We start from the raw sequence: 25,239 nt of genomic DNA on the forward strand, positions 1-25,239 counted from the left end.
AACACACCTGGAGTGTTGTTTTGATTCTTTCACGAATGTTTGACAAATCTTTTGATCTCCATGGCAACCATTCAGGGACCTAGCGCCACCTTGATTAGTGTAGTTCCTCCTCGGAGCGGCAATTTCCAAACTTCTGTAGCTTCCAGCTCACAGAGCAGCCGTCTTCCTCTATTACTACCTCACTCAACTCCTTCAGACTAGCCAGCAGCAATTAGCAAATACATGTGCATCTGTTCAACTTATTATATGAGCTACTTCTCATTGGAATGCTGGGGGGGGGGAAAAACATTGTTAAAGGGTTAATAGAGGTTCATAGTGGCTCTTTGGATGATTCAAAGTTGAAGATTCAGGATATTTTGTGACAATATGGCTAATCCTGTCATATTTATTGTGATTAACCCAAATCTTTCTTATTAAACTCTTCTTTTTTCCTGTTGTAAAAAAGTTGGCACCATTAACTCAGAGCTTTAAGACACCTACTGCAATTGAGTCTGTTAGATTAAATCATATTTATATGTCAAATAAAAAGACTCAAGAACTGATGGTCCCAGAACGTCTCCATCCACTTTATAATCATCTTGCTGTTTTGTGACACAAAACAAAATAAACTGAAGTTTGTGGTCGCAACAGGAAATAATGTGTTCAGTGGGTGTGAATGGTCCACCGTGGAAAAACACAAACGTGACACGGTCACTGCCTAACTGCATATTTATGCAGTCAAATCGTAGACAAATAACTGATATTTCATGTGCAAACTGGAATCCGCAACAAGCCTGCGTGACACGCCGCGGTGTAGTTAAAGCAAACCAGAAACCGCATCTTATAGAAAAGAGTTTATTCATAACAATAATAATAAAACATTTATTTTACACAAATTATGTCTCTGGGAGAAAACAACTAATGGAATCTTACAACACAGCACCACTACATGAATAATAAAAAAAAGCTATGTTTCCCTCTTGTGGTGCTTCCTGGCACTACAGCTGTTAAAATGGTGAGGATAAATAAATTCTTCTACTAGTGTCCACTCAGGTCAGTGTGAACACGTGACAAAATGCAGCGCAGAAGCTCGTGAGACGCCGGACGTGACGCGAGGAGCTGAGAGGCGATCGGTCCGATCTCTAGTCGGTTACGATGAGCTCGTCGCAGCCCCAGTCCTCGTAGCTGCCGTCAGGAAGGTACCGGCGGATGATGATGGGGATCTTTCTGCTTCTGTTGGAACGGAGGGATAAAAAGACTTTAAACAAAAAAAAGAGGAATTTGGTTCTCAAATGTTGTGAGAAAAAAAAAGTGAAATAGGACTTTACTTAAGCTCCTTCATGGCTATCTGCAGGGGGTCCGTTTCTCCTTCCAACTCCACCATGACTGGAGCACACATGCTGCCGAAACAAGACGTCAGGATGAGCTTTTATTATGAGAATTTAGTGGATCATAATTTCAGTATCACGTTGAGACGGCGAATGTAAACACAGAACTAGGAATGTAGCGTACTTCCCAATAAGCACGATGGAGCCTGGGAGTTCCCCTACCGTGTATAGCAAGCAGGAAAACTTCCAGAGAGAAGGTCATTGTCTGGGCCAAACTTTAAAAAGGGCAGTAGTCCAGGAGAACAATTTTGTGGGGAAATTCCCCACAAGATTTTCTTTTTTTTTTTTTTTAAATAAATGGATGTTTTGCATTACTCTTTATAAAAAGCTAGTAGGCCCATATCAGATGGATTGTGTTGACATTCTGGGATTTTTATGAATATAAATAATATTAAAGTATTTGAAAATTATGACATTTTAATTGTTGAGGAACAACATGGCGCTACAGCTCGGTATTAAACTTATCATTCATCAATTCATGTATAGGACTACCTATTTATGCACTGCAATTTGCATTAGTAGGAGAGGGAACCAAAGCTGGCTCCAGCCCAGGGTGATGTCTTTGTGCATCCGGCCCTGGTCATGGTTTAAATGAGTCCTGGGGCTGTAGAACTGTCCTAGATATGGCTAAGTCAGTTCCATAAGCTCATCTCAGGTTTGTTGACAAAAATTCTTAGAAAAAATGACTAGGATTAATGAAACGAAAGGGAAACTTTAGAAAGGTTTTGAAGGCGTGCATCGTTTTACGTCTGGCATAAAACTAATATTGCGTTTCAGAAAAACTAAGGTCCTCCAGGATAAGTTTCCATAAGGGGAATAATAATTTAAAAACGATTTTTTTCTATTTACTCAGGTTATCTCAGTTGGACAATATTCGTTTGATAACCTGAAATATATTAGATTTATATGGCATAAATGTAATATATATTGGAGACGCTGTGCTGCCTGCATATGTGCAAACACTCACGCTATCTGCAGAGCTCGGGTCCCCAGCACTCTGGCCCTCTCATACTTGGTCATGTACGGCGTGGTGATTCTCTTCTGGTTTGCCTGCTGACCCTCTCCTGCAGGAAGGATCTGCACATTCTCCTGATCTTCCTGTTCGACAGAGAGAAATCACACAGATTCAGACTGAACTTGATCACAAATATAATAACAGCCAGGTTGGAAATAGCCTTAGTATTTATCTAGATGTTTCTTTTTTGTTGTTGTGGTTTTTTTATCGGTACTTACGTCTTCAACGTTCTCGAGGTCGTCTAATCCTTCATCCTCCTCGGCGTAATCAAAATCCCCATCATCGAAGCTACAAATGTATTAACATGTTAGCTAAATTGCTAACAGCCTGTTAGCATCAAAGTTAGGTCATATACAATATTTCCGAAAACACCAAGCTTAATGTTCACTGTTTGTGCTGAGTGAGTACTTACTTATCTTCGTTGTCGGACATGTTTTATTTGGAGACGTTTGTGTATTCCTGTGTTATTCTATTCTCCTTCAGGTACTCGTTTTGTTGTCAACATTGGCCCACATGAGCGGTATGTGTAACATCCGGTTGAATGGTACGCCGGGAAATATTCCGTGCGCAATGACGAGGACGTTTTGAGTTCCGTTTATTTTTGAAATCTCATTTACCATAAAGTTCGATAGTCTTTACACATTTCTTGTCCGTATTATGAATAGTTTTGCTCAAAATTATTAATACCCCTTGCGAATTTAGACTGAATCTTAATTTTGTTCCAATCAAGCCAAAAAAGTTTATTTGTTTAAAAAAAAAACAAAAAAAAAAAAAACTCGTGCATTGTTTTAAAATAAATGAAAAATCTTTTAAATTATTAGTCGTCTCCTATATGTCAGCTAAACGTTATTGTGGATAAAGATATGTATTCACAATTTCTGTATTTTATTTCTTGTTGACTTGTTTTTCTGGATAACTTTTGCTCATTATCTCGTTTAGATCAGAGTATAACCGAAAAGTACATGAATTTTGAGTGATTCAATTCCTAAGGTGAATCTTTTATTTACTAATTATTTATTATTAACCTTTTCAGTTAATTAAGACTACTTGACTTAGTTAACAGAATTTTTTTTCTTCAGAAATTGCAAGTTATAGTAAACATATAATTATCCCTTTCATTATTGACCTCTCTTGATACCTTGATTCCATGTTTCAACACAACATAGGACACCAAAACTGTAAAAAGTGCATATATTTATCATTGTAGATCGATGAGAGAATACAGATGGAAACACATCATAATATGAACTGGGGAAAAAAAACATATGAAATGTGAAGCAGCAGACAAAATGTAATTATGAAGCCAGTCGAACGAAGCTGAATCATTTCATGAATTAAAATATTACTGACCAAAAAAATATGAATGACATCACACCATCGGGTATCAACGGGCTTAAATGGTGAGGCAGATACTTTGACAAAAAAAAGAAAAAAAAGTGATATTTTACAAAAATAAAGAGCTTAACTACATAAATGTAGCACACTGATGTTGCATGTTTTTATGACAAACTTGAGATGAACATGGATTACGGGTTGTAATTGCGGTGGGAATGTTTTTTCAGCTCTTTTTCTCGGCGGGCTCCTTGCTGCTTTCCTGTTTGTGGTTCAGCATTTTAAAGACTTTTGGGGCCTTCAGCTTTCCTTTGGTCTTCTTCAGCCCGTCCTTCTGAAAGCCTGATGAGAATCCAGGAAAGATATCAATTTATTCACAAGCTAACGCAAAACAAGTGACTGAATATTAAAAAAAAAAGCTTTTTATCTGACTCACTCTTATTTCTTGTGCTTTCCATGTCTTCATCTCTTTCTCTAATGACAAAAAAAAAAAAGTTTTCAAGCTGTTACTATAAAACACTTTTTATTTGTCTCCATATACCTGTCCTGATCCAAGCTGCTGATGATCTGGTTCCTCTGTTCAATGATGGTGACCAGCTCAGCCATCAGCTGCTGCTCCTGGCCTCGGTCCTCCTGATCCCAGTCTTTCTCTGATTAGAAAACAACAAAAGGAAAAACGCGAAAAGTCAACAGAGACCCAAATCGATCGTGTTTCCATTGCCAAGACGGCCGATGTTGAGCAGAAAGGACTCAAACCTACCGGGCTTATTGAGGAGACATCTGAGCTTGTACTCCACATCCGCTTGTCGGTCCTCTAATATTTGCTGTTTTGTGCTGAAAAAACAAAACGAAACGAAAAATTTGATCACCAAACAATTACAAGTAACTTTTAAGCAAGAAATAGCAGCTTGTTTAAAGTAAATTATTCCATAATATTGATGAAAAAGTATCAGTTAATCAGAAGTACATTAGTCACGATAACAAATTTTGTTGGACGATATATATCGTCCCTGAAATTATCGCGATAAATAACGTGCTAGCTGCAGGCTGTTTCACTCGTAGCTAACATTTCTTCATCAATATTAAGGAAATATTAAATTAAAACAAGATTCTGTTTCTTGCTCAAAAGCTACTTGTAAGTTAGCTTTGTCTTAATTTAGAAACGAGACCGAAAATACTCAGTAAGGTTTTGTGTTTTTGCAGTGCGAGTCGGGAATTCAGTCAATCCACCAACACAAAGTAGCGCAGAAGTTGTGAAATGGAAGGACGACAAAACACGATCGGCAACATTTTCACTGATAAATATATGGAAACGGTTTTTATAGGATCGTCGTTACAGATTCAGATGCAGCTGTTTTGATGGGCGTTTACATCAATCTGACCACTGAATGTTTCTCCTGTTCTTCCTTGCAAAATGCTCTTCGCAGAAAAAGAACTGAAATTAGTTTTTGGGTGTGTTTGGGTAGCTTATTTTTTTTCTTTATTGTCACAATATTTTTGGAGGCAATAATCGGTTTTACCAGAGGAAGATCCCGAGAAGGTTTAACGGTGTTTGTGTTTTTAATGTGGGCACCGCATCTCACAGCCGGAACCTCCGTCTGCTCCACTTACAGGTAGACCAGTTCTTTGTTTCTGCGCAGCAGAGTGTGTTGCTCCTGGACGAGGCCGAACCACTCGGTCAGCATCTGATCTTCTTTACCTGAGACAGAAACAAACACATTTGCCAGAAACCACGGGAAGCGAAGTTCACGTAGAAACCCTGACGGTACGGAGCGTCAGCCGAACCCGTCCTGCCGTCTCGGATGCTCCTCTCCAGCTCCACTCCTCGTTGCTCCAGCGCCTCCAGGTCGCCGTCCAGGCTCGTCATCTGCCTCTGCAGGTCTTCCGTGGAAACGTCCCGGTCCGTCCGCACCTGTGGCGGCGACAGCAGGTCGTCCGTTTTGCTGCGGGAAAGCGTCGATTACGTAACACATGGAAGGTTTTTTCTGTACCTGCCTCCTGATGAGAGGGAAACCGTGTCCAGGCGCCGACCCACGACCGGACGACAGGTTCTGAACCGTCTGCGACCGGGTCATCTCGGGTTGCTCCGAGAATGGATTTTCTTTACAGGCAGACTGAAAATAGGGAGAAAAAACTTCAACAGGGATGAATGATGTATGTGTCAGAGCTTACGGTGGAAAAAGAGCAGCAGCGTTTGGTAGGATGTAATATTTCAAGTGACATTTTGCATGCAAATAATGTGTCACTATCACACATTTCACTGACGATAAATCATTCCAGGAATTATTGCTATAAATGATAATTTTGTCATTTTGAGACCATTTTCAACTAATGTAATAATAATCATAACATCATATTAATGCAATTATGCCCAATCAAAAATACCTTAAAAAAAAAAAACACCTTTAATTTCTGACGAATATTTGACACCGTAACTGGAAAACATTTTAAATATCCAAAATTAAAAAATAACTATAATGTATTATGAAGTCTCTGTAACCAAAATTTAAAGAGAAAAAGAAAAAACAGGCAAAATTGGAAATTAGGATTGTCGTAAAAAAAAAACAACAAAAACAAGCCAACTGCTTCGTACTGCATGTCAAATGTTTGCAGTGTTTCACAAAACGCCGCCTTTTCAACGACGTTAAAGGGGAGCATCTCTTTAACGACTGCAAATGATCAGGTTCATTTTGATTTATCATGCCATTAATTGACTTATTGCAGACATGACTCAGGTTTTGCTTGCAGAAAGGGAACTAATGTCAGACAGTGAGGAGAAAAAAAGGTTGTGTGTCATTTTGTAGAGCGGGTGTGAAACACAGGAAGCCTGACAGTCGCTGCTGAAACTGATGCTACTGGGCAACTTGTTTATAGAAATGGAGAAGAAAACGGGGCCTAAAATAGATCCCTGAGGAACACCTTCATGCAACGTGAGAAGGCAACGGAACTTACTGCAAGAAAAGTTTCTTAACATAAAACCTTCTGAAACCAAGCAAACAAGTACTAATAATACATATTCACTTCTTCCCTGTAGTAGTTCTGTGTCGTACCTTCCCTTCACACTTTGAAGCCGACCAGTCGGCGTCACGCAGCCCTGCGGCTGCTGCGTTGGTCTCGGAGCGCTCAGACGGGATCGCTGGCACGGACAGACTCCTGGGTAGAGCGGCGCTCCTCCGTGCTTCAGAGGACCCCGGCTCTGTCGCGTGTGACGGACCGTTCTGACCCCCGTCTGCGGGTTCTCCGCCAACGGTTCCCGCCGAGTTACCGCCGGTGGTCGCTGCCCAAGCCGTGTCAGGCTGCGTTCCTTCACGTTCCTTCGTAGAGACGCACGCGCGCCCGTCATGTCCTCCGTCGGCGTTCCGCTCAGACTCGCCGCCAGGTTCTTCTCGAGCGATGCCGCTGTCCTCCAACGGACCAGCAGAAGGCCCAGTTGGACTGGTCGCCTCCTGCTTAGGAGCTTCATCGACCTCCTCCTCCTCCTCGTCTTCCTCGAATGGATTAAGAGAGGGCATCCTGGGTCTGTTCCACAGCGTCTGCGTGTTGGAGACGGGTTTGGACCGAGGGACGGGTACCGGAGGTGGGGCCGGAGGCAGCTGGGTCCAGGGTCCAGGATGGACGATGGCCATCCAAGGATGGTTGGTTTTCACTTTAGAGCTGGAGCCACCAGGAAACAGAAAACAGGGAATATTAGAGGTTCCTCATCTCCTTCACTGCAAAAAACAGAAAACCACACCAGGTATTTCTGGTCCAGTCTTAGTTCACTTGAAATGAGACAAAACTAACTCAAAAGTAGTTTTTCATCAACATATAGGAGCTTCTTTTAAATCATTAAAACAAGCATATTGTTTCACTTGTAACATTGGAAAGATGATTTGTTAGAAGTGAAATAATCTTTCGATGAAACAAATACTTTTTCTTCAATATTAAGGAATTATTGACTTAAAACAAACTCATACATCTTGCTGAAAAGCTACTTGTAAGTTAGTTTTGTCTCATTTCAAGTGGATGAAGATATTTACAGACCAAAAATACTTGGTAAGATTTTGTGTTTTTGAAGCCATTGTTCATTTACACATTTCCTGTTTGACCCGTGAACTCTCGCTCAATATGATCGTTTCACTTCTTTAGTCACACTCTGTGACTTTGTGACCTTTTAGGCTGTTTACATAAAAAGCAGCTGGAGCTCCGCTGAGCTCTTAAATGAGACAAAAAACCCCCCAAAAAAACAACAACAACAAGCGATCATGAATGAAATCTCTTTTCATCATTTTTAGTAAAATACTTCAGGGATGTTTGTAAGCTTCACTCCTGAAGTTCTGATTGTGAAACCAGAACGGTTCCAGGTTCAACAGACCTCGACTGAGGAAGAGGACAAGTTAAACTCTCACACCTGAAACTCTGAAGCTCTCGTGTCAGTTGTCCGTCTTTCAATTCCCTTTGGCTGTAAAGTCGAGCTCTGATTGGTGGAAACACTTCTGGCTGACCTGGGTAAACCCTGGCGGTCCGGTTCTGGACCGAACGCTAAGAACAGCTTTGGTTTATGTGACTGAGCCACACAGCACCGATCAGCCTGTTTGAGCTGTGATTACGATAAATGTTGAGTTTGAATTGTACTTTACGTGTCATTTATATTTTTTTGTACATTTTAAGCCTCTTTTTGATTTTGTGCTTTGCCTCACGGCCTGTTTACACATAAGATAGGCACATATCATAGCACATTCTCGTCATAGTAACAATTTTGACTCATCGTTGTCACAATAAATTTCGGTTAATAATAAAAAATAAAAAAAAACAGACTGAAATGTGAATTTTACTATTTTCTCCCTGTTTTTTTCCACAGGAGGATCAATAAATTTGTAAATATGATTAAATGAATTCTGTCTGTGCAGATGATTTTTTTTAAATAAATCAGACTTCTTTAAGAAGCATATTTCAAGTAGGAATGTTTTATAATAGCATCATTTATGTTTGTGGTGCTACGAATGCTGTTGCCTCAGAAAATACAAAATATTGTGATAAAATTCACTCCACCCAGGTTTTGCTCTTTAACAATTTTTATTTTTACAAAAACCAAAGTGTCAAAGTGAAATACTGTTTTTTTTTGTTTTTTTTTTACAAAATAATTACAATTAAATCAAAATATAATGCATATAATAAGAGACGGCATGAATATGGCTTTGTAGTTTCATACGTACTTTGTTTCTAGTTTTCTATCTTCCATTCTGCAAATACTTTTCATCAGTTCTTTGGTTTTTATCACAGTTTTGATTCATCATTATTGTTTTATTTACTTAAGTTTATTTAGTTACTTGCTGCACTTAGTTTTCAGCCAAAGCTCTTTGAGTTGCATTTAACTGAAGATCTCTAAATAAGATCTGACAAACTGTAATCAGATAGAGATTTTACCAAAAGTTAAGTTATCAAAAGTTTTAAGCATTTAATCCAAACTAATTCAGATGATATAAAAAAAGGGGGCAACTTTTAGATTTCTCTTTCTGCACATTTTAGATCCTTATATTGAAGAACGCTCCGGCTGACGCATTTTTTTTTCAAATCTCTTTTGGGTCTTTTTAAGATTTGATAAACCAGCCGCTGTACCACTGGTAACTTAATTAGAAGGTAAAAATGTGCTTTATGTCTCTGTCATTTGTAAATAATAATAATAATAATAATAAAATGTTCAGTACACTTACAGGCTAGGAGGTTGAGGTGAAGATTCACGCACAGCTTCTGATATCCATGCACAGAAAAAAGAGAAAAAAAAATAAATGTATTCGTTTTAATTTCTGAATGCAGACGCGCGGCGTCATTTAGAGAACAATAATTGAAGCAAAAACTCGCATACCTCCAGCGGGGGAGTCGCTCATTGTCTGAGCGGTGCTGGACCTGGCCGCGGGAACAGGAACCACAGAGGAGTCCAGGCTTCTCCTGGGAGCCGGGACGGGAAGCGCGCTTCCCTCCGAGGCTCGGCGCGGCTCGGCGTAGCGAGGCACGCTGCAGATGGCCGACCCGCTCAGAGAGTAGAAACCCGTCTGGATGGGACGACCGGGCCGATGACCGGCAGGCCTGAGTTGCTGCTTGCTGTAGACGCCGGCAGCTTTTCTGTCCGTTGCATGATGAGAGCAGACGAAGGACGTCTGATCACGTCCTGGAGTGTAGGAGCCTGGTAAGAGAGCGCAGCGGCACACCATGCACCTGCAAGACGACGGATCAAATACAAAAAAATCTGATGTAACATTAAAGGTGTTGCAGACTTTACCGTTCAAATGTGCTGCTAGTACCGAGTCACTCAGCGCAAAAACACAAAACATCAACAAGGAGTTTTGGTCTATTTTCTAGACTAATAACTATAAAAGTAACTTTTCAGAAAGATGTTTTAACTCAATATTTCCTTAATTTTGGCGTTAAAAAAGTACCGGTGCTACTGGTAAACTATTTCACTTTTAACTAGTAATTTTTCATCAATATTAAGGAATTATAAACTTAAAACAAGCTCCAATGTCTTCCTGAAAAGTTACTTTTAAGTTAGTTTTGTCCTTTTTTCAAGTGTAATAAGATATTTGCACAAGAAACTAGAGCAGAAATTACTTGGTAAGGTTTTGCCCATGACTGAAAAGGACGCATGTCACATGAACTTTTTTTCAGCAAACCTTGGTGTATTTTATTGTGATTTTATGAAAAAACACACAAACAAAAAAAAACCAACAACACAGATTAGTGCAAAGATTCTAACAAGGAAAGGAAAAGAACAAGATTTTTCACAAATCATCTGAAAAATGTATTGGTTGTTCACTCCACAAACGGAGGACAGGCTGTAAGAAACCCGTCGCTGAATGGTCAACATTAAAGTTTTCACGAGAAGCAAATGATGCATAACCTGTGCTAAAACGGCCTAATCAAATTCCAGAGCTAAAAAAATCAAAGTCCACACGCGCCCTATGTCCAATCTGACTGATCTTGATCTACTTTGCAATAAAAGAATGAAAAAAAGAACTTCAGTCTCTCCAGATGATTTTTTTCCAACTGCTTAATAAAAAGCAATTCCAAAAAAAAAAAAGAAAAACAAAAATCCCAAAGAACTTGGCAGATAAATCACAAAACGCATCAAGAGGTTTGGACACTTCAACAAGGCACTGCCTAATCACAGCCAGGTGTGGAGGTCAAATGTCACCAGAGGTGAACTGAGGCGCATTAGAGACAAACGTCGAGTTCGTTCCAACCAGGAGAGATGAGCGTCTCTCACCTGAAGCAGCCGCGGTGGTAAACCTTCCCGTCGCTCAGACGCTTCTGTATGAGGTGAACCGGCTTGGAGCAGAGGGAACACAGCGGCCTGGGCCTCGGGCCGGCATGACCGTCCTCTTTACTGGTTTCCAGTTCAGTCAGGCTCTGAAAGCAGAAGAGAAACCAGGCAGTCGGACGCGAGGCGAGCAACAGAGAGAGAGAGAGAGAGAGTGAGAGAGAGAGAGAGAGAGAGAGAGAAGCGAGGAGCCGCCGTACCTTCTGGCTTCTCAGAGTTTTTTGCACCTTCGTGACGTTCAAGACCTGCGACGACCACGACCTGCAGGGACCTGAAGTCAACAAGGACAGTTGGAGAAATGAAAACGTAAATGTATTACAGTTGATTTAAAAAAACAAAAAACAAAACTCAAGGTCGCTTTGTAGGTTGTTGCTTTGAAAACAACACTTTCCAAAACGCTGCTTGTTTTTGTTTAAATCCTGCTGCACACATGCTGGCAGCTCTGCTAGCGTCGCTAGCTAGATGAAAACAGCTCTTTGTTAAGCACAGGTGGGCAGCAACTAGTTATATTTACTAGAGTAACTTCTTACTCAAGTAGGTTCAGAAGTAGCTTAGCTACGCTGTACTTTGTACTTTTACTGGAGAAATATGATGATAAACTACGAGTAAAAGTCCTGGATACTCGATACAAGTCAAGAAAAAGTAAATATATTTTAAAAAAGAAACGTATGAGACGCAGACACACACCTGCAGACCTCTTGTTTATTAACCAGCTCTGCTGTGTTAATGTTGTTTTGAGCCTATTTGAAGATTAATATGACACAGGAAACACAGCATATTGTCACTGGAAGTAGATTAAATCGCTCCAACATAAACACTTTACCTTCTGTAAGTAATGCTTTTAAGTAAAGTTTAATATTGGAAAAAGTGTTTCTTCTGCCTAGATTTGTTAGAATGTATGTATTTATAGTATTAGCTTTTGTTTTCGTCTTATATATATATTTATTTTATTTATTTATTTTTTTAATTTAACCTTTAACTTTAAGTTGATAAGAGTTTCTAGAAACGTCCAATTAATAATATATTTCTTTTAAAACTGGGGTACAAATGTGATGTGACACAGAGGCCTGTCCCTTTAAGGCTGGACTCTGACCTGTAATAATGTTTGCAACCAAAAAGATAACAGAAATCTCTAAAGTACTGTTAGAAATCTGGAGTACAGTGTCTCCTTGACGACCGAACCATTAGGCGCCATCTTTAAGCCGCCTGACCTGAGCTTTTCAGCAAAGTGCTAAAGTAAAGTGGAGGATCTGTGATGCTAGAGCGTCCAGCATCGTGAACTTTTAATTTAAAATAGACTTTAGGGTTTTAGACTTTTTGGACTAAAACGTGTCTGCAGTCATTAATGGTTTTACTGAAGCTTCTTTAGGTAGGGAATACGGTTATAGCTCTTCATTAGCAAAAGGCCAGCAGAAGTGTTACACGACATTTTGTCCAGAATTTCACCGTCGTGTCTTTGTGCGACGACAGTAGAGTAAGTCTAAGGAAGTGAGGTAAGCAGTTTGTGCCAGGAAGTCCACAAACTGAAAGCGAACCGGGCGGCTTAACCAAAGAGCAGCACATGAAATCAAAGACAATCACACAGAAACGCGGCAACGCACCGGGAGATTCTCCGCCGCTGAAGAGGTTGTAGTATTGGGAAACGTAGGTGATGACGGTGAGAAAATCAGGCGCGTCCGTGGAAACCATGTCCTGTGGGTCCAGCAGAGGAGGGATTCCCAGCTTCGCCTCTGCGACCTCGAAAGCCTGCAGGGTCGAGAGGATGAAGGAGTTTTCACCGACACGCGGTCCGGCGGACACAATGCTGGCCGGGAAACTCCTGCCGGCTTGAACAAAGACGCGACTGACTCACCAGCTTGTTGTTTTGGTAAACATTTCCCCTGGACAGAGAGCTGAAGTCTCTAGAGCAAAGCAAGAATAATAATAAGTTAGAAACTGGGCAGGAGAAAAGAAGGTCACAAGTGGTTGGAGTATCATAAAACTGAAACAAGCTAAATTTATGAATGAAAGATTAAACGTTAGATTAAACTGGAGTCTGCAACATTACTGATTCTTAAAAAGTATCAATGTGAACATTTACGACTGTGTTTTATCGCACCCTTCACCGTGCTTTATTGTGTGGAATCTTAAAAATGTTTTTATAAATAAAACCTTTAAAACTCAGGCCTCCGTTTTCATGGTGGCTCCTCCTGTAAACTGATCCTGCACCATGATTACATCCAGAAGTCACATAATTACCACAAAGGACGGACGCACTGATAAGAAAAATTGGGCCAATATTGATATCCGATATTAGTATTGTTGTTAAAACTAGTAACTGTACAGTTTTTACATGGTATTACTAATAGCTCACAATCCTTTGCTGCATCACTATTACATGCCTGAACAAATATGGCCGACCTCTCCTGAAACACAAATAGCAACAAGATGGAAACAAACATTGGTTATTATCGTAGATCCGGTTTTACTCGTGGGATCGATGTCGCTCTGTTAAACATTTACTGGGACGATACCGAAGTTAATGCAGGGATAGGCCTGTCGCAATAAGCAATAAATCAATTAATCACATGAAAAATTAAAATGCGCTCCATTATTTCCAACTTTTGGCGTCCAGAAACTGTTTTGCTGGACGATAAATTGTCCCCGAAGTTATCGCGATAAACGATAACATCGTTGAGACCACTTTCAAGTAATGTGATGGCAATGACATAATAATGCATTCTCAGGGATTGGTGCACTTTATATTTAAATAAACATTTACCACTGGAACTGGAAGACATTTTAAATATCCAAAATAAATAAACAAAACTACAAATAAGATGAATTATGAAGTTTCTGAAAACTTTTTTTTTTTACATATTTTGTCATCCTGTTTGTTATAGAAACAGAGAGAGAAACGTGAAAAATGATATTTCAGATGGAAATTATTGATCATGTTTTAATTTACCATGCAATTAACTGATTTACTGCTTATTGGCGGGCCTATCTACAACCAAAAAATAAATAAATAAATTATTTGCACAAGACTCGATGTTGTACCCGCAACAAAAAAACGATTCTGTTAGGTGAGCTGAATATACGTATACGCCACACTTTTCAGATTATTATTTTTTCTCTAAAGTTTAAATTGTACTAAGATTTTTACAGTGAGAAAACACATCGGATGATCCGTTCAGTCTGGGTCTGGAGAGGTTAAGAAGAGGGATTAGTCCAGCAGATTATAGTCTCCACTCTAAACGAAACGACCCAGTCCTCTTCAGCTCAGTTTGAACTGAAGGTCCATGTGAGGAGGGGAGAAAAACAAAAAAAGACAAGAAAAGTACAAGTATTTCAGATGAAGGGCTGAAGCCTCTGGTCTACTTACATCAGGTCGGGTCGGTGTTTGTGGATGATGGCACAAAACGCCAGCCCATCCCTGAAGGAGGCTGACATGTTCTTCACTTCCACACCGGGGTAGCTGGCGCATGTGACGCGGCACCACTCCAGCAGAGCCTTCGGTGATGCTGCCATGTTTTTGCGCGACTTTCAGTTGCAGACGGGAAAAGCATTTCCCTTTCTACGTGTGAGACATCAAACAGAAAGAAAAGCAGAACGGTTTGGTTTGATGAAGAGAACAGGAAACGTTCACCCTCTTCTGCCAAACCACCAAACTGCACAAACAATGCGCCGACCCAACGAAGCAACAGGAAGGAAGTTATTTCTTCACACTTAAATGTGCATCTTCACCACCTAAAGGTATCCGCACTGCGTATAAAGAGCGTAGATTTTTTTTTTTTCACACCCGCAGATTTTAGCCACGACCAAAGTTAAAGAAACGGTTCTTCTCACACTCACTGAGCTGCGGACTCGGTTTCTCCGCTATAAGAGAGTTCAACAGGGAGGGGAGAACTAATGTCTGAATATGTCCAGTGCCACGAAGCCTCCCGAAAGACCTGATAAAATAGGTGTTAATTTGAATAAAACCCAGCAACTTGCTCGCTCCTCCTTGTTGTGCTCCACAGCCCACAGCACGCCGCCGCTAGAGGGAGACGTAGAGCCGCTCTTTTTCTATAATTAGGAGGGAAAGGTCTCTAGTTACGAGATTAATGTCAGCAGTTCAAAGCACATGCGCTTTCTAACTCACGATTAAATCTTCTTTCTTTCCCATTATGAAACCAAATGTGTGTTTTTTTTATATCTTTGTATGATGACGTTCTTTATTCTTTTCCAATGTTTTTTATCAGCTTCCCTGTTTCTGCTAAAAAAAGGAATATTTTTTGCATTTTTCCACTCAAATAAAGTCAAGAAAATAGACTAAATGTTGCTTTGGTAGGTTATTTGTACTTATTACAAGTTGTATATATAAAACAATGCTTGACCGTGACTTCCGTGTGGATTTTAATTTTCTTTTTAAAAAGGTTTTGCCACATATTTGATTTTCTCCAAAAAAAACTACGTTTTTGAAAACAGTATTTACTATTAAAGACTGCCTTGCAACCTTCTATTATTATCCTGAAAGTTGTGAAATGACATATTTGATGGTAAATATAGTTTACTGTTAAACTATGGAGCGCAGAACCTATAATTACACCATCATTACTGGACTGGAGTTGGCTCATATGGATTATACAGAAAATACTTATATGTTTATTATCGTATAAACAGAAATACATGTATTCCAGTTATATGTATACATATTTTAAACCTGAAAAAAATTAAACATTAGATTTAATTGCAACGTTAACGTTTTTTTTGTTTTCATTTTCCTTTTATAGATTAAAACACCTCTTAAACAAATGTGTTTTGTTTCAGACCTTGCATTTATTACTAAGTGTAACAAGTTACACTTAGTAATAATAGCATTACCAACTTGTACTTCAGAAATACGAGTTTAAGGCATTACGTAACTCCACGTAACGCAACTAAACGTGTTTTTTCTGTCCACTCCTCTTTTACGCAGCTTCCGCCTCGCTTTACGTGCCCTTACGTACATAAATCTCGCAGTGATGGCTGCGCCGCCCGATACGGAGAGTCTGGAGTCTCATATCAGTAAGTCTTTCAAACGTACCCCTCAGAGTCGGCGTTGTCTGTTGCTCCGGACATGAACTAGTCATTATCCACGAGCTGTGGGTGAAATAGCGGCTCACTGCAGGCTCACCGGGCGCAGCAGCAGGGGCTCAAAGCCCGCCGCCACCTCCAGGATGCTAACCTAGCTGCGGAGATGCTGTACCTGCCAGCTGTCAACACCACCGACCACAGTCAGGGTAGCTTTAGCTCCCCGGCGGACACCTGCTACCGGGCTGTGTGTGTCAGAATCACCCGGGCAGCCTTTTTTAAAATCACGCCGGTTATAAAATGACAGTGATTTCATCTCGTGAGAAAAATCGAGAAAAGACTACAAATGCCAACTGAAAGCTAGCTACAGTGACACTGTTAGCACCTGAGCTTCACTCAGGTGACACTGGCAGGTTTGTTCCTCTTTAAATTGTGAAGTCGAACAGCTGGTCGCGTGCCTTTTTGAGCTGAATAATTGCGCATATTTTCATTGGAAAAAACATTTGATGACAAGGTTTAAATGACTAAATTATAACACGTTTTTGAATACTATATTATTAGCAAACCTAATCTCGTCTATGCATCTTTTATGTCATTCTTAAATAGTTATTCAACTTTTTTTCTGCTTTCTTGGCGGTTGATATGATATTTTTTTGAATTTGCAACAGTGCTTATGTAAAAAATATATATTTGATGGATGGTATAACAGAAAAAAATGACATTTGTCTACAGGTACATCCCCATGTATATGTTTTCAAACAAATTTTATGAGATGCATTTTTGTTCAACTTACTGTCTGGCCTTGCTTTGTTTGCTGACATTTCAGACAGAGCCACAAATCCACTTAACAGAGACACAGACTGGAGCAGCATCAATGCCTTCTGTGACCAGCTCAACAACGACCTGGAGGGGTAAGAGGAGACTCGATGCCTTTTGAGCTATTTTACAATCCCCAGACTGACTTTTTTTAGGTTGTTTTTTTCTTTTTATAAAGAAATGTCTTCTCACCTTGAGAAATTGATCCCGTTCCAGACCTCAGCTGGCCACCAGGCTCCTGGCCCACAAAATCCAGTCTCCTCAAGAGTGGGAGGCCATGCAGGCGCTATTGGTGAGCTAACACCCGCTCAGAATGAGCTGCCTTTACATTAACCACACATTTCCTTCCTCCCAGCTGCCGCCTTTCATTGCCTGTGTTTACCGTTTCAACTCCAGGTCCTGGAGACGTGCATGAGAAACTGCGGGAAAAGGTTTCACAGCGAAGTGGGCAAGTTCCGATTTCTCAACGAGCTCATCAAAGTAGTTTCACCAAAGGTACCGACAGTCTGTCAGACTTAACGCGTAGCCTTTTATTTTATAACGGGTGAACTGACAAGCACGGCGTTTTGTTCTGACGCTCAGTATTTAGGCTCTCGCTCTCCAGAGGCAGCAAAAAAGAAAGTTTTGGAGCTGATCTACAGCTGGACGCTGGCGTTGCCTGATGAGCCCAAGATCTCAGATGCTTATCAGATGCTAAAGAAACAAGGTAAGAGGCTGCTAGCAAATGCTACTTCTTTTATTTAAGCTTTTCTTGTAAAGTATTTTAAAAAATTTTTTGTTAGAGTATAAAATTAGATTCTTTTTTATTTTTTTACTGTGTCTGTAAATCAGGTATCATTAAACAAGACCCAGAGCTTCCCCCAGACAAGCTGCTGCACCTTCCTCCACGCAGACCTAAAAACACCATTTTTGAGGATGAGGAGAAGTCAAAAGTAAGAGCCTTCTGTAACAATTATCGAAATTAATGATTTGACGCGGTGAAAAGCCATTTTCAGTCGGTTTCCTGCTGCCTGTTTAAACTTTCCCTTTGCCGTCATTGTTTGTGTTTCTGCTCTGGTTAATAACATTTTTCTTTTCACTGCTGTTTGCTTTAATAGATGTTGTCCCGCCTGCTAAATAGCTCACACCCTGAAGACCTGAAAGCTGCTAACAAACTCATTAAGGAAATGGTCCAAGAGGTAAACCTTCTGTTTTATTTCTGCATTTCTTATCATTTTTTTATTTTGGGTTTTAAAGCTTCTAAACGCTGCTTTTTAATCTTTCTTTCCTTAATTTGAAAGATCCAACGTTGAATTTTACCAGCAAGAATTGGATGCACAAAGTGTGAATCTAATGCAAATTTTCTCTACTGTTTACAGTATCAAAAGTATAAATACAGGCTGAAATGTGCATCTGTGTGATGTTTGTTCTTCAGCAAGTTGAAGAGAAGCCACACAGCGCTCCGGCGTAATTCTTGGATTTATTTAAACTGGTTTATTTTCTCCAAGAGGCTTTCAAACGGAGGAATGCTGCTCTAACTGTGAAGCATGGTGGTGGTAGCATCATGCTGAGGGTCTGTTTATGCTCCAGTGGGTCTGGTGTGTTGTACAAAGTGGATGGAATAACGAAGACGGACGACTTCAACCAGGACGTCCACGCATCCTTAAAAAGTCTTAAATTAGTTTAAACAGATGTTGCTGGTATTTATCACAGGGGTTAAGTTGCTCTCTGCCAGGACTAGTTAATGTTGTTTTTTGCACAAATTTTCTGTCAGGCAAAAGTTTGAGTCAGACACAAACATCTTTGCTTTCCGCGACTCAAGACGGTTGAAGCTACCGCTAACTAGCAGCTAGTAAACCCTTGCTAGCTAGCTTTTCTGTCTTTATCATGGACACAAAGTTTTTTCCCTACGCTTTGTTGACATGGAGCAAATCCCCCCCAGCCATCCCTTGTATTTATATTTTACTAGAGTCTTAAATTTAAGCTGCTGGCGACCGAATTCCTCAAACCTCATCTCAAAAGGAGCACACGGCAAAACAGGTTTTGCAATTGTAGGAGGTAAACACTACACTTCTGTTCCAGGAAGCCAGACAGTGAAATGAGTTCTGGCTAGAGGAGGAGCGGTCAGAATCATCCCTGGAGCTTCAGAACGTTTCTTTTGTTTTGTTTTGGGGGTTTTTCCTCTGCTGCCTGCAAAGAAAACACAGTCTGCGGCGAAAACCCCAACCACATATTAGTGAGGATGCCCTTCAGAGCCTGTATGAATACTTTTGGGCAAACCGATGTCCCGACTGTCTGCTCAGGATCAGCGGCGAGCGGAGAAAGTGTCGAAACGCGTCAACGCCATCCAGGAGGTGAAGGAGAGCGTCACTCTGCTGACTCAGCTGCTGCAGGACTACGACGGCACGGCGACCGACCAGGGCAACGCCGACCTGATACAGGTGAACCAGACAAGCTCACACAGTGATTATCACTCAGTGTGTGAGTGATAATCTATCAGCCACACAGTGAGATTGATTATCAATATGCAGGGTTTGTACTGGTGATTAAAAATCCTTGCCAATGCTTGAATTTCCATCAGGTGTTTTCAAGGTTTTGGAAATACTTGATTTCTGTACAAAGTGCTTTGATATCCAAACTGCACAGTTTTGTAAAACGGTGCAATCAGATACAGTTAAATCAATCAATCAATCAATCAAATTTTATTTGTAAAGCACATTTCAGCAGCAGGGCATTTCAAAGTGCTTTACATCATAACAAACACAAATCCAGATATTTACATACACCTAAGAAAAACGGCTACATTTCTTAGTTAAATCAGACGAAACTTTTCTTGTTTTTATTTGCTAAATGCTAGAAAATACCCAGAATGTTTTTTTTTCCTTTTTTATATTGTGTTTAAACATTTAATTTGAGCAGAAATGCCATTTACATTAACGCGATTTGTTTGAATTTGGTTTCAAAGTAAAGTAAGACATTAATAACGGTAATGAAATATTGAAACCGTCTTCTTTGGTTCGTTTGTATTGTTTTCATCTCCAAAGTGATGCTGGAAACGTTTGAATATTTACTTTAAAAAATGCTTGAAAAGTGTTTGAATTTCACTGAGGGAAAAGTGAACGAACCCTGAACATGAAACCCGTCTGACTCCATCCCGTCTTCGCCGTCAGGATTTGTACCAGCGCTGCGAGAAGATGAGGCCGACGCTGTTCCGGCTAGCGAGCGACACGGAAGACAACGACGAAGCGCTAGGTGAGCCGCACGCCTTCTCCTGGATGAGAGGCGTCCATCTTGGTGGCATGAAAACCGTCACTCCTCACTCTGCTTTTTTCTGCGCAGCCGAGATCCTGCAGGCCAACGACAGCCTGACTCACGTCATCAACCTGTACAAGCAGCAGGTGAAGGGCGAGATTGTGAACGGAAACAACACACTAAACACACAGAAACCCGCCGGTGGGTCAGCAGTCGAGACGGAACTGAAGGAAAATGCTTGTGTTTTGGTGTAAGCTGACTAACATGCCGCCCACTGATTCAGGGACGGCTCTGCTGGATCTGTCCGGGTTGGACACGTCGCCCCAGTCGCCTCCTTCCTTCCCAGAGTTCCCCACTCCCACCGACGGCCTCCAGGCTCCCTCACAGGAGACGGGGATCAGCCTGCTGGACGATGAGCTCATGTCACTCGGTAACGTTCCCATCTTCCCACTCGAATGTGAACGCTTCCTGTCATCTTTTTTGTCATTTCCTCCAGTAGTAACATCTGGTTGTTGATCATGTGACTGGTGTGATGTGAAAAAATGTTTCCATTGCAGTTCTGTGAAATACATCTATTATACACAAGCGCAAAAAAATTACTGAAATTTTTTTTTTTTTAATTGGCACGTTCCCATTAAGGAAATTATTTTTTCGTAACTTCAAGTTGCGCAATTTTACGTTTTGTGAAAACGCAGCTAACTTGAAACGTCTTCTAAGCTCCGTCTCTTTTCTGAAGGTTTGAGTGAAGGGACGCACACCTCCAACCCGTCACAACCGGACGACTCCACAGCCTGGGACTCCTTCCAGGTGAGCCGTGGGAAAACGTCGCAGAGCTTCACAATCTGCTGCTCCAGGTGCAAGAATCTAATGAAAACTTATTTTGTTCTTCTTCCTCCTTCCAGTCCTCCGACAGCATCGACGCGGATGTCCAAGCAGCTCCTCATCTCCTGCTGAGTCCTGACCCTCCGTCTCACTCCCAGCCTCTGTCGTCCCTGGATGAGCTGGACCTGCTGGGGAAGACGCTGCTGCAGCAGTCGCTGCCTCCCGAGGGTCTGCAGGTCAAATGGTACGCCTCTCACACACACACTGCCTGGCTCGACTCAGACTCCAGCTTTGGGACGGGAGTTTTGGAAACGGTTCACACCTTCTGTGTCTTTTGTGAAAATAAGCTACAGACCACAACTCTGACCGGGTTAAGCCTTAAAAAAGCTCAGAGGGGACAAATTATTCAACATTCTCACTACCTCTTGCTTTCTTGTTGATTGTGCAGGAGGCTGTACTTTTGCTTTTCAAAGATGTACGGTTGTATAATTGCGCGTCTGTTTGCAGTCATTTTAACGTGGCCTTGAAGACACAGAAGATGTGAATTAAGAGCCTTGAAATGTCTTAAATTCATTAGAAACAGAGAGTAGGAATACAGGACAATTTCATCTTGTATATTCTATGTTTTGTTTTGGGTTTTTTTTCCTTGCTGGACTTTTCTGTCAGGTAAATGTTTGAGTCTTCATTGTGTTCTGTGACTCAAAGCAGCTGAGGCTACCGCCAAGTAGCTGCTAATGTACCTCGGCTAGCTGTTTTGCGTCTATCGTGGGTGAATGCAAAGTTTTGACCAGTTGGCTGGACGACGTTCACACATTTCTGTGGTGACATAAATTCTGTTCATAATGATCTTACAAAGTCTTAAATTTGAGTTGGTGAAAACTCGCAGAGACCCTCCTATGAGCCAATAGTTGCTCACAGCAATCTGTTTATGCTAGCTGTAGCTTCATAATGATCAGTGATGCATCTCAAAGTGGACACTGACCAGGACCAGCTTAACCTTCATCTTGTCACCAAGGTGGAAACTTTCCTCTGGTCTTATAAACAGAGAAGTGTTTTCTTCATTGGAGGTAACGGTGGTTAAAATGTGTTTGTGCTGCTCGTCTTTCTTCTCCAAGGGACAAGCAGCAGTCCAAGCCGACTCTGAGGGATCTCCAGTCCAAGTCGGGAATCAACACTAGCGCTCCTGCTGTCGTAGCCTTAGCGGCCGACCCCTCTGCCTCCAGCCTGGGAGGAACGCTGCTGGACAAATCCCCGGCTCACGCAGCAGAAGTCTCCCTGGCCGATGTTTTTGTACCTCTAGAATCCATTAAGCCCAGTAAGTGCAGAGAAATCACTTTTTTTGCACATGTATGGTTGTTTTTCGAACTTTAATGATTTAGCGTTTTCCTGACCGCTCCTCCTCCAGGTAGCCTCTTACCCATAACCGTGTTTGACGGACACAGCCTGCGGGTTCTCTTTCACTTCGCCCGCGACTCGCCCCCGTCCCGCCCCGACGTGCTGGTGGTGATCATCTCCATGTTGTCCTCCGCCCCTATTCCCGCCACCAACATTCACTTTGAAGCTACAGCCCCAAAGGTCAGCAGCGATGACCTATGAACTCTGTGTCTCCTCCTCAGATTCTGACTTTTAGACTCACTAGATTAAGGGAAGTGGTTGCACACGGTTTTATTTAGGGGTAACAGAGTAACGGTAGCAGTTAACGGAGGCTGTGGACGGTTTGTGGTTGTAGCGTGACGATGTGGGGAACAGTTGAAGGTGTGTGAAGTTTCTGTCCTGCCGTTCCTGCGGTTCTGTTTGCAACGATTGCAGCTTTTCTGCACGACACATTTTAGAGCTGAAATAATAAAATGAAGCTGGTGTTTTTACCAAAGGTCGTCTATTCATACCGGCTCATGTCTAATGCGAACACATCTGGGTTAAAGCTTGCTGATGTTTTTGTGTTTTTATCTGCAGTCTGTGGGGGTGAAGCTGCAGCCTCCATCGGGGTCAGAGCTCCCAGCTTTTAACCCCATCCTGCCCCCTGCTGCCATCACGCAGATCCTGCTGCTAGCCAACCCTAACAAGGTAGCTACTAGTACAGGCTTTAATGTTCCTCCTAAAAGTTATTTTAATTGGTGTTCTACACTAACAATAATATAGTGCAAGCAAGAAACTTTGTCCTATGTTTTTCATGTTTCCATTTTTCAACATGGCCGCCGTTTTTGACTCTTTTGAAGCAGCTATTACCATGAGATGTTACACGTTTTCATGACCTGGATGGACTTTGTCACATCATATATTTGGTCGTCCTATGAAGTAAGAATATGGAGCAAAATTAGAGACTGAGGACTTTTGCTGTTTGCAATTTCACTCCAGTTGATGAAGATGTGAGACAGACGGTTAGCATTAGATGTGTTTGGCAGTTTAGCATTAGTGGAGTTAGCTGTGGCATTAACTACCACTGATTTTAGTCCAAACACATATTCTTCATCACAACCCCGGCAGCCATTTTGAAATATGTCCACCACAAAAAAGGAAACAGGAGATGAAGAAAATCTGATTTCTATGGCTCAAGACATGCATGCTATGATTTGACACCAAATATTTGCACTAAATTGGCAATTTTAGTGTAAAAATGTATTTTCCATGGCAACCATCTTGAAAAATTGACAGCAAATCTGATTTTTACGGGTCCAACTGTGTATAATTTGGCATCAAAAATATTCATCTGTGATAAATATTGGCAAAATCCACAGCAGAAATAAATTTCTCTTAACAAGCACATTGGACCTCTTGATAAATCTACATTTTTTGCAGCTGATGTAACTTTTCTTTTTGTTTTTTTAAATAAACATACTTAGCTGGATTCTTGTATCCGTCTGTGAAAGATTTTCCTCTCTTTTCTTTGTTGTTTTTTTTCCCCGTGTGCTTCAGGAGAAAGTCCAGCTGCAGTACAGACTATCGTTCTCCATGGGCGAGCAGCAGCACAGCGAGAGCGGCAGAGTAGAACAGCTTCCTAACCCTGAGAAGTGGGGGAACCTATAGCACCTGAACTCACCCCGACAGACTCTCTGCTTCCGGACTCGGCCGCCCGTCCTCCGCCATCGGCGCCGTCTTCAGACACGTTTCCTTTGCGGTCATCCTGGCGTGCGTTGGTTTGGATGGCGGTGATTTTTTTTTTTTTTTTTTTTGAGCGGTTCTCCTCACTCACTAGTCGGTGTGATGATGACGTACGTCTGCTTTGCTCTGAATTAGCCATCTTGTGTCTCTAGGTCTAGTCTGTTTTGTTTTTTTATGTGGCCGCGTCCAAACAAACCTGCAACCGCTCGTCATCACATTCTGAGGGGAAAGAAAACAACAAATGTGTGCATGTTTGCTCATTCCGTGTGCTTTATCGTTGTTTTTTTTTCTTTTTCTAACTTATCTGCGTTTACCTCGGCATGCTCTGCAAACACGGGATAAATGTTTGGACGACTCCTGCACAAACGAGCTACATTTGATTAACTCCTTTTAGTGTTTTTTTTTTTTGTGTGTGATTTCTTGCTTCTCTCACGGTGGCTGAGTCACTTTCTGATTGCACAAAGAATGATTCTTCTCATGGTACCGTTTCCCTTTCGTCTCGTGTAAAAAACAAACTCTACTGTAACGTCGGAGCTGTGTATTTTCTGCCATATGTGCCTCTTTTGCTGTTGTATTATTTAAAGTTTGAAGCTTTTGACTGGAGTTTTTTTCCCCTCCTCATCTGTTGATTATTAGACATCTTGAAGTATTCAAACTGTTTTATTGCTTTGGGTTTTAGTTAACATGGAAGCCGTTGGCAGGTGAAACTGATTATCAAACTTAAATATATGCAAAATGAGCCGAACTCTGATGCTCTCTGCGCTACAGCGTCTCCTTCAGACATGTTGGACTTGTTTTTTTTTTAGATCAGTGATGCATGATGGCCGCCTCCCCGTCCCTTCACAGCCTCAGTCACATTCCACTGCACTAACTCCCAGTAAAAATGCTCTGCAGCGAACAACATTGGGTAAATTTGACCTGCAACAATAGGATATTCCAAATGGAAAATAAAGGAGTTTTTTTTTCCTTGGTGATCTTAAGAATTTGTGCTGATGGTGAAAAATATCCAAGCTCTACAGAAGGAGGAAAGAGAAGAACAAGGTTTATCTCTGATTAACTAGTGATCAGCTGCAGACCCCTGAGTCAACATGGCTGCAATGATTAATAAAAATATGAAGTTCAGGTGAAGAAGTGACTGAGGAAGAGCTGAAGACTGTAAGATGATTAAAAACTTACATTTAAGTCCTCAGCTCATTAACCAGAGACTCGCAATGTGAAAAATGACG

The 25,239-nt window shown here is 41.2% G+C and overlaps 3 protein-coding genes across 4 annotated transcripts; 1 reads left to right on the plus strand and 2 right to left on the minus strand.

Annotated features, from left to right (window-relative positions):
• Positions 1-818: 818 nt before the first annotated feature.
• polr2f (RNA polymerase II, I and III subunit F) lies at positions 819-2,947 on the minus strand. The gene is made up of 5 exons (XM_014983095.2): positions 2,795-2,947; positions 2,601-2,670; positions 2,335-2,465; positions 1,308-1,379; positions 819-1,212 (listed from the first exon to the last, which is right to left on the minus strand). The coding sequence occupies exons 1-5, from the start codon at positions 2,812-2,814 to the stop codon at positions 1,122-1,124; spliced, it is 384 nt and encodes a 127-aa protein (XP_014838581.1). The 5' UTR covers positions 2,815-2,947; the 3' UTR covers positions 819-1,121.
• Positions 2,948-3,559: 612 nt separating this feature from the next.
• micall1b.2 (MICAL like 1b, duplicate 2) lies at positions 3,560-16,134 on the minus strand. Its single transcript, XM_088008156.1, has 16 exons — positions 16,059-16,134; positions 14,376-14,567; positions 12,864-12,912; positions 12,613-12,757; positions 11,212-11,282; positions 10,958-11,100; positions 9,560-9,909; positions 9,408-9,444; positions 6,765-7,368; positions 5,706-5,828; positions 5,500-5,626; positions 5,326-5,413; positions 4,475-4,548; positions 4,256-4,364; positions 4,151-4,188; positions 3,560-4,056 (listed from the first exon to the last, which is right to left on the minus strand). Exons 2-16 carry the CDS (start codon positions 14,519-14,521, stop codon positions 3,941-3,943), a joined length of 2,220 nt encoding a protein of 739 aa, XP_087864282.1. The 5' UTR covers positions 14,522-14,567; positions 16,059-16,134; the 3' UTR covers positions 3,560-3,940.
• Positions 15,955-24,996, plus strand: LOC106915475 (ADP-ribosylation factor-binding protein GGA1-like). Of its 2 annotated transcripts, none has more exons than XM_014983089.2 (17): positions 15,955-16,039; positions 16,872-16,956; positions 17,078-17,153; positions 17,258-17,356; positions 17,444-17,567; positions 17,693-17,793; positions 17,959-18,039; positions 19,144-19,281; positions 20,011-20,092; positions 20,180-20,293; positions 20,376-20,522; positions 20,829-20,899; positions 20,995-21,158; positions 22,030-22,229; positions 22,320-22,489; positions 22,868-22,978; positions 23,828-24,996. In XM_014983089.2, the coding sequence occupies exons 1-17, from the start codon at positions 15,997-15,999 to the stop codon at positions 23,936-23,938; spliced, it is 1,917 nt and encodes a 638-aa protein (XP_014838575.2). In that variant the 5' UTR covers positions 15,955-15,996; the 3' UTR covers positions 23,939-24,996. The 2 variants fall into 2 exon arrangements, with proteins under 2 accessions (XP_014838575.2, XP_014838576.2); XM_014983090.2 differs by lacking the exon at positions 15,955-16,039 and adding an exon at positions 16,079-16,458.
• Positions 24,997-25,239: the final 243 nt, after the last annotated feature.

This window comes from Poecilia mexicana, unplaced genomic scaffold (genome assembly GCF_051168715.1).
Source record: "Poecilia mexicana isolate PSO_F unplaced genomic scaffold, ASM5116871v1 scaffold_8, whole genome shotgun sequence".
Taxonomy (NCBI): domain Eukaryota; kingdom Metazoa; phylum Chordata; class Actinopteri; order Cyprinodontiformes; family Poeciliidae; genus Poecilia; species Poecilia mexicana.

Excerpts from the sequence above, each read along its gene's own strand:
- polr2f (XM_014983095.2), bottom strand. The coding sequence starts at position 2,814 with ATGTCCGACAACGAAGATAA. Across the intron at positions 2,466-2,600 it reads ACCTCGAGAACGTTGAAGAC|GAAGATCAGGAGAATGTGCA; the intron begins GTAAGTACCGAT and ends TCTGTCGAACAG. Across the intron at positions 1,380-2,334 it reads ACCCGAGCTCTGCAGATAGC|CATGTGTGCTCCAGTCATGG; the intron begins GTGAGTGTTTGC and ends TTGTTTCGGCAG.
- micall1b.2 (XM_088008156.1), bottom strand. The coding sequence starts at position 14,521 with ATGGCAGCATCACCGAAGGCTCTGCTGGAGTGGTGCCGCGTCACATGC. Across the intron at positions 5,829-6,764 it reads CTTCAAAGTGTGAAGGGAAG|TCTGCCTGTAAAGAAAATCC; the intron begins GTACGACACAGA and ends CCCTATTTTCAG. Across the intron at positions 4,365-4,474 it reads ATGTCTCCTCAATAAGCCCG|AGAAAGACTGGGATCAGGAG; the intron begins GTAGGTTTGAGT and ends TTTTCTAATCAG.
- LOC106915475 (XM_014983089.2), top strand. The coding sequence starts at position 15,997 with ATGGCTGCGCCGCCCGATACGGAGAGTCTGGAGTCTCATATCA. Across the intron at positions 17,794-17,958 it reads AGGATGAGGAGAAGTCAAAA|ATGTTGTCCCGCCTGCTAAA; the intron begins GTAAGAGCCTTC and ends TTGCTTTAATAG. Across the intron at positions 22,230-22,319 it reads TCTAGAATCCATTAAGCCCA|GTAGCCTCTTACCCATAACC; the intron begins GTAAGTGCAGAG and ends CTCCTCCTCCAG.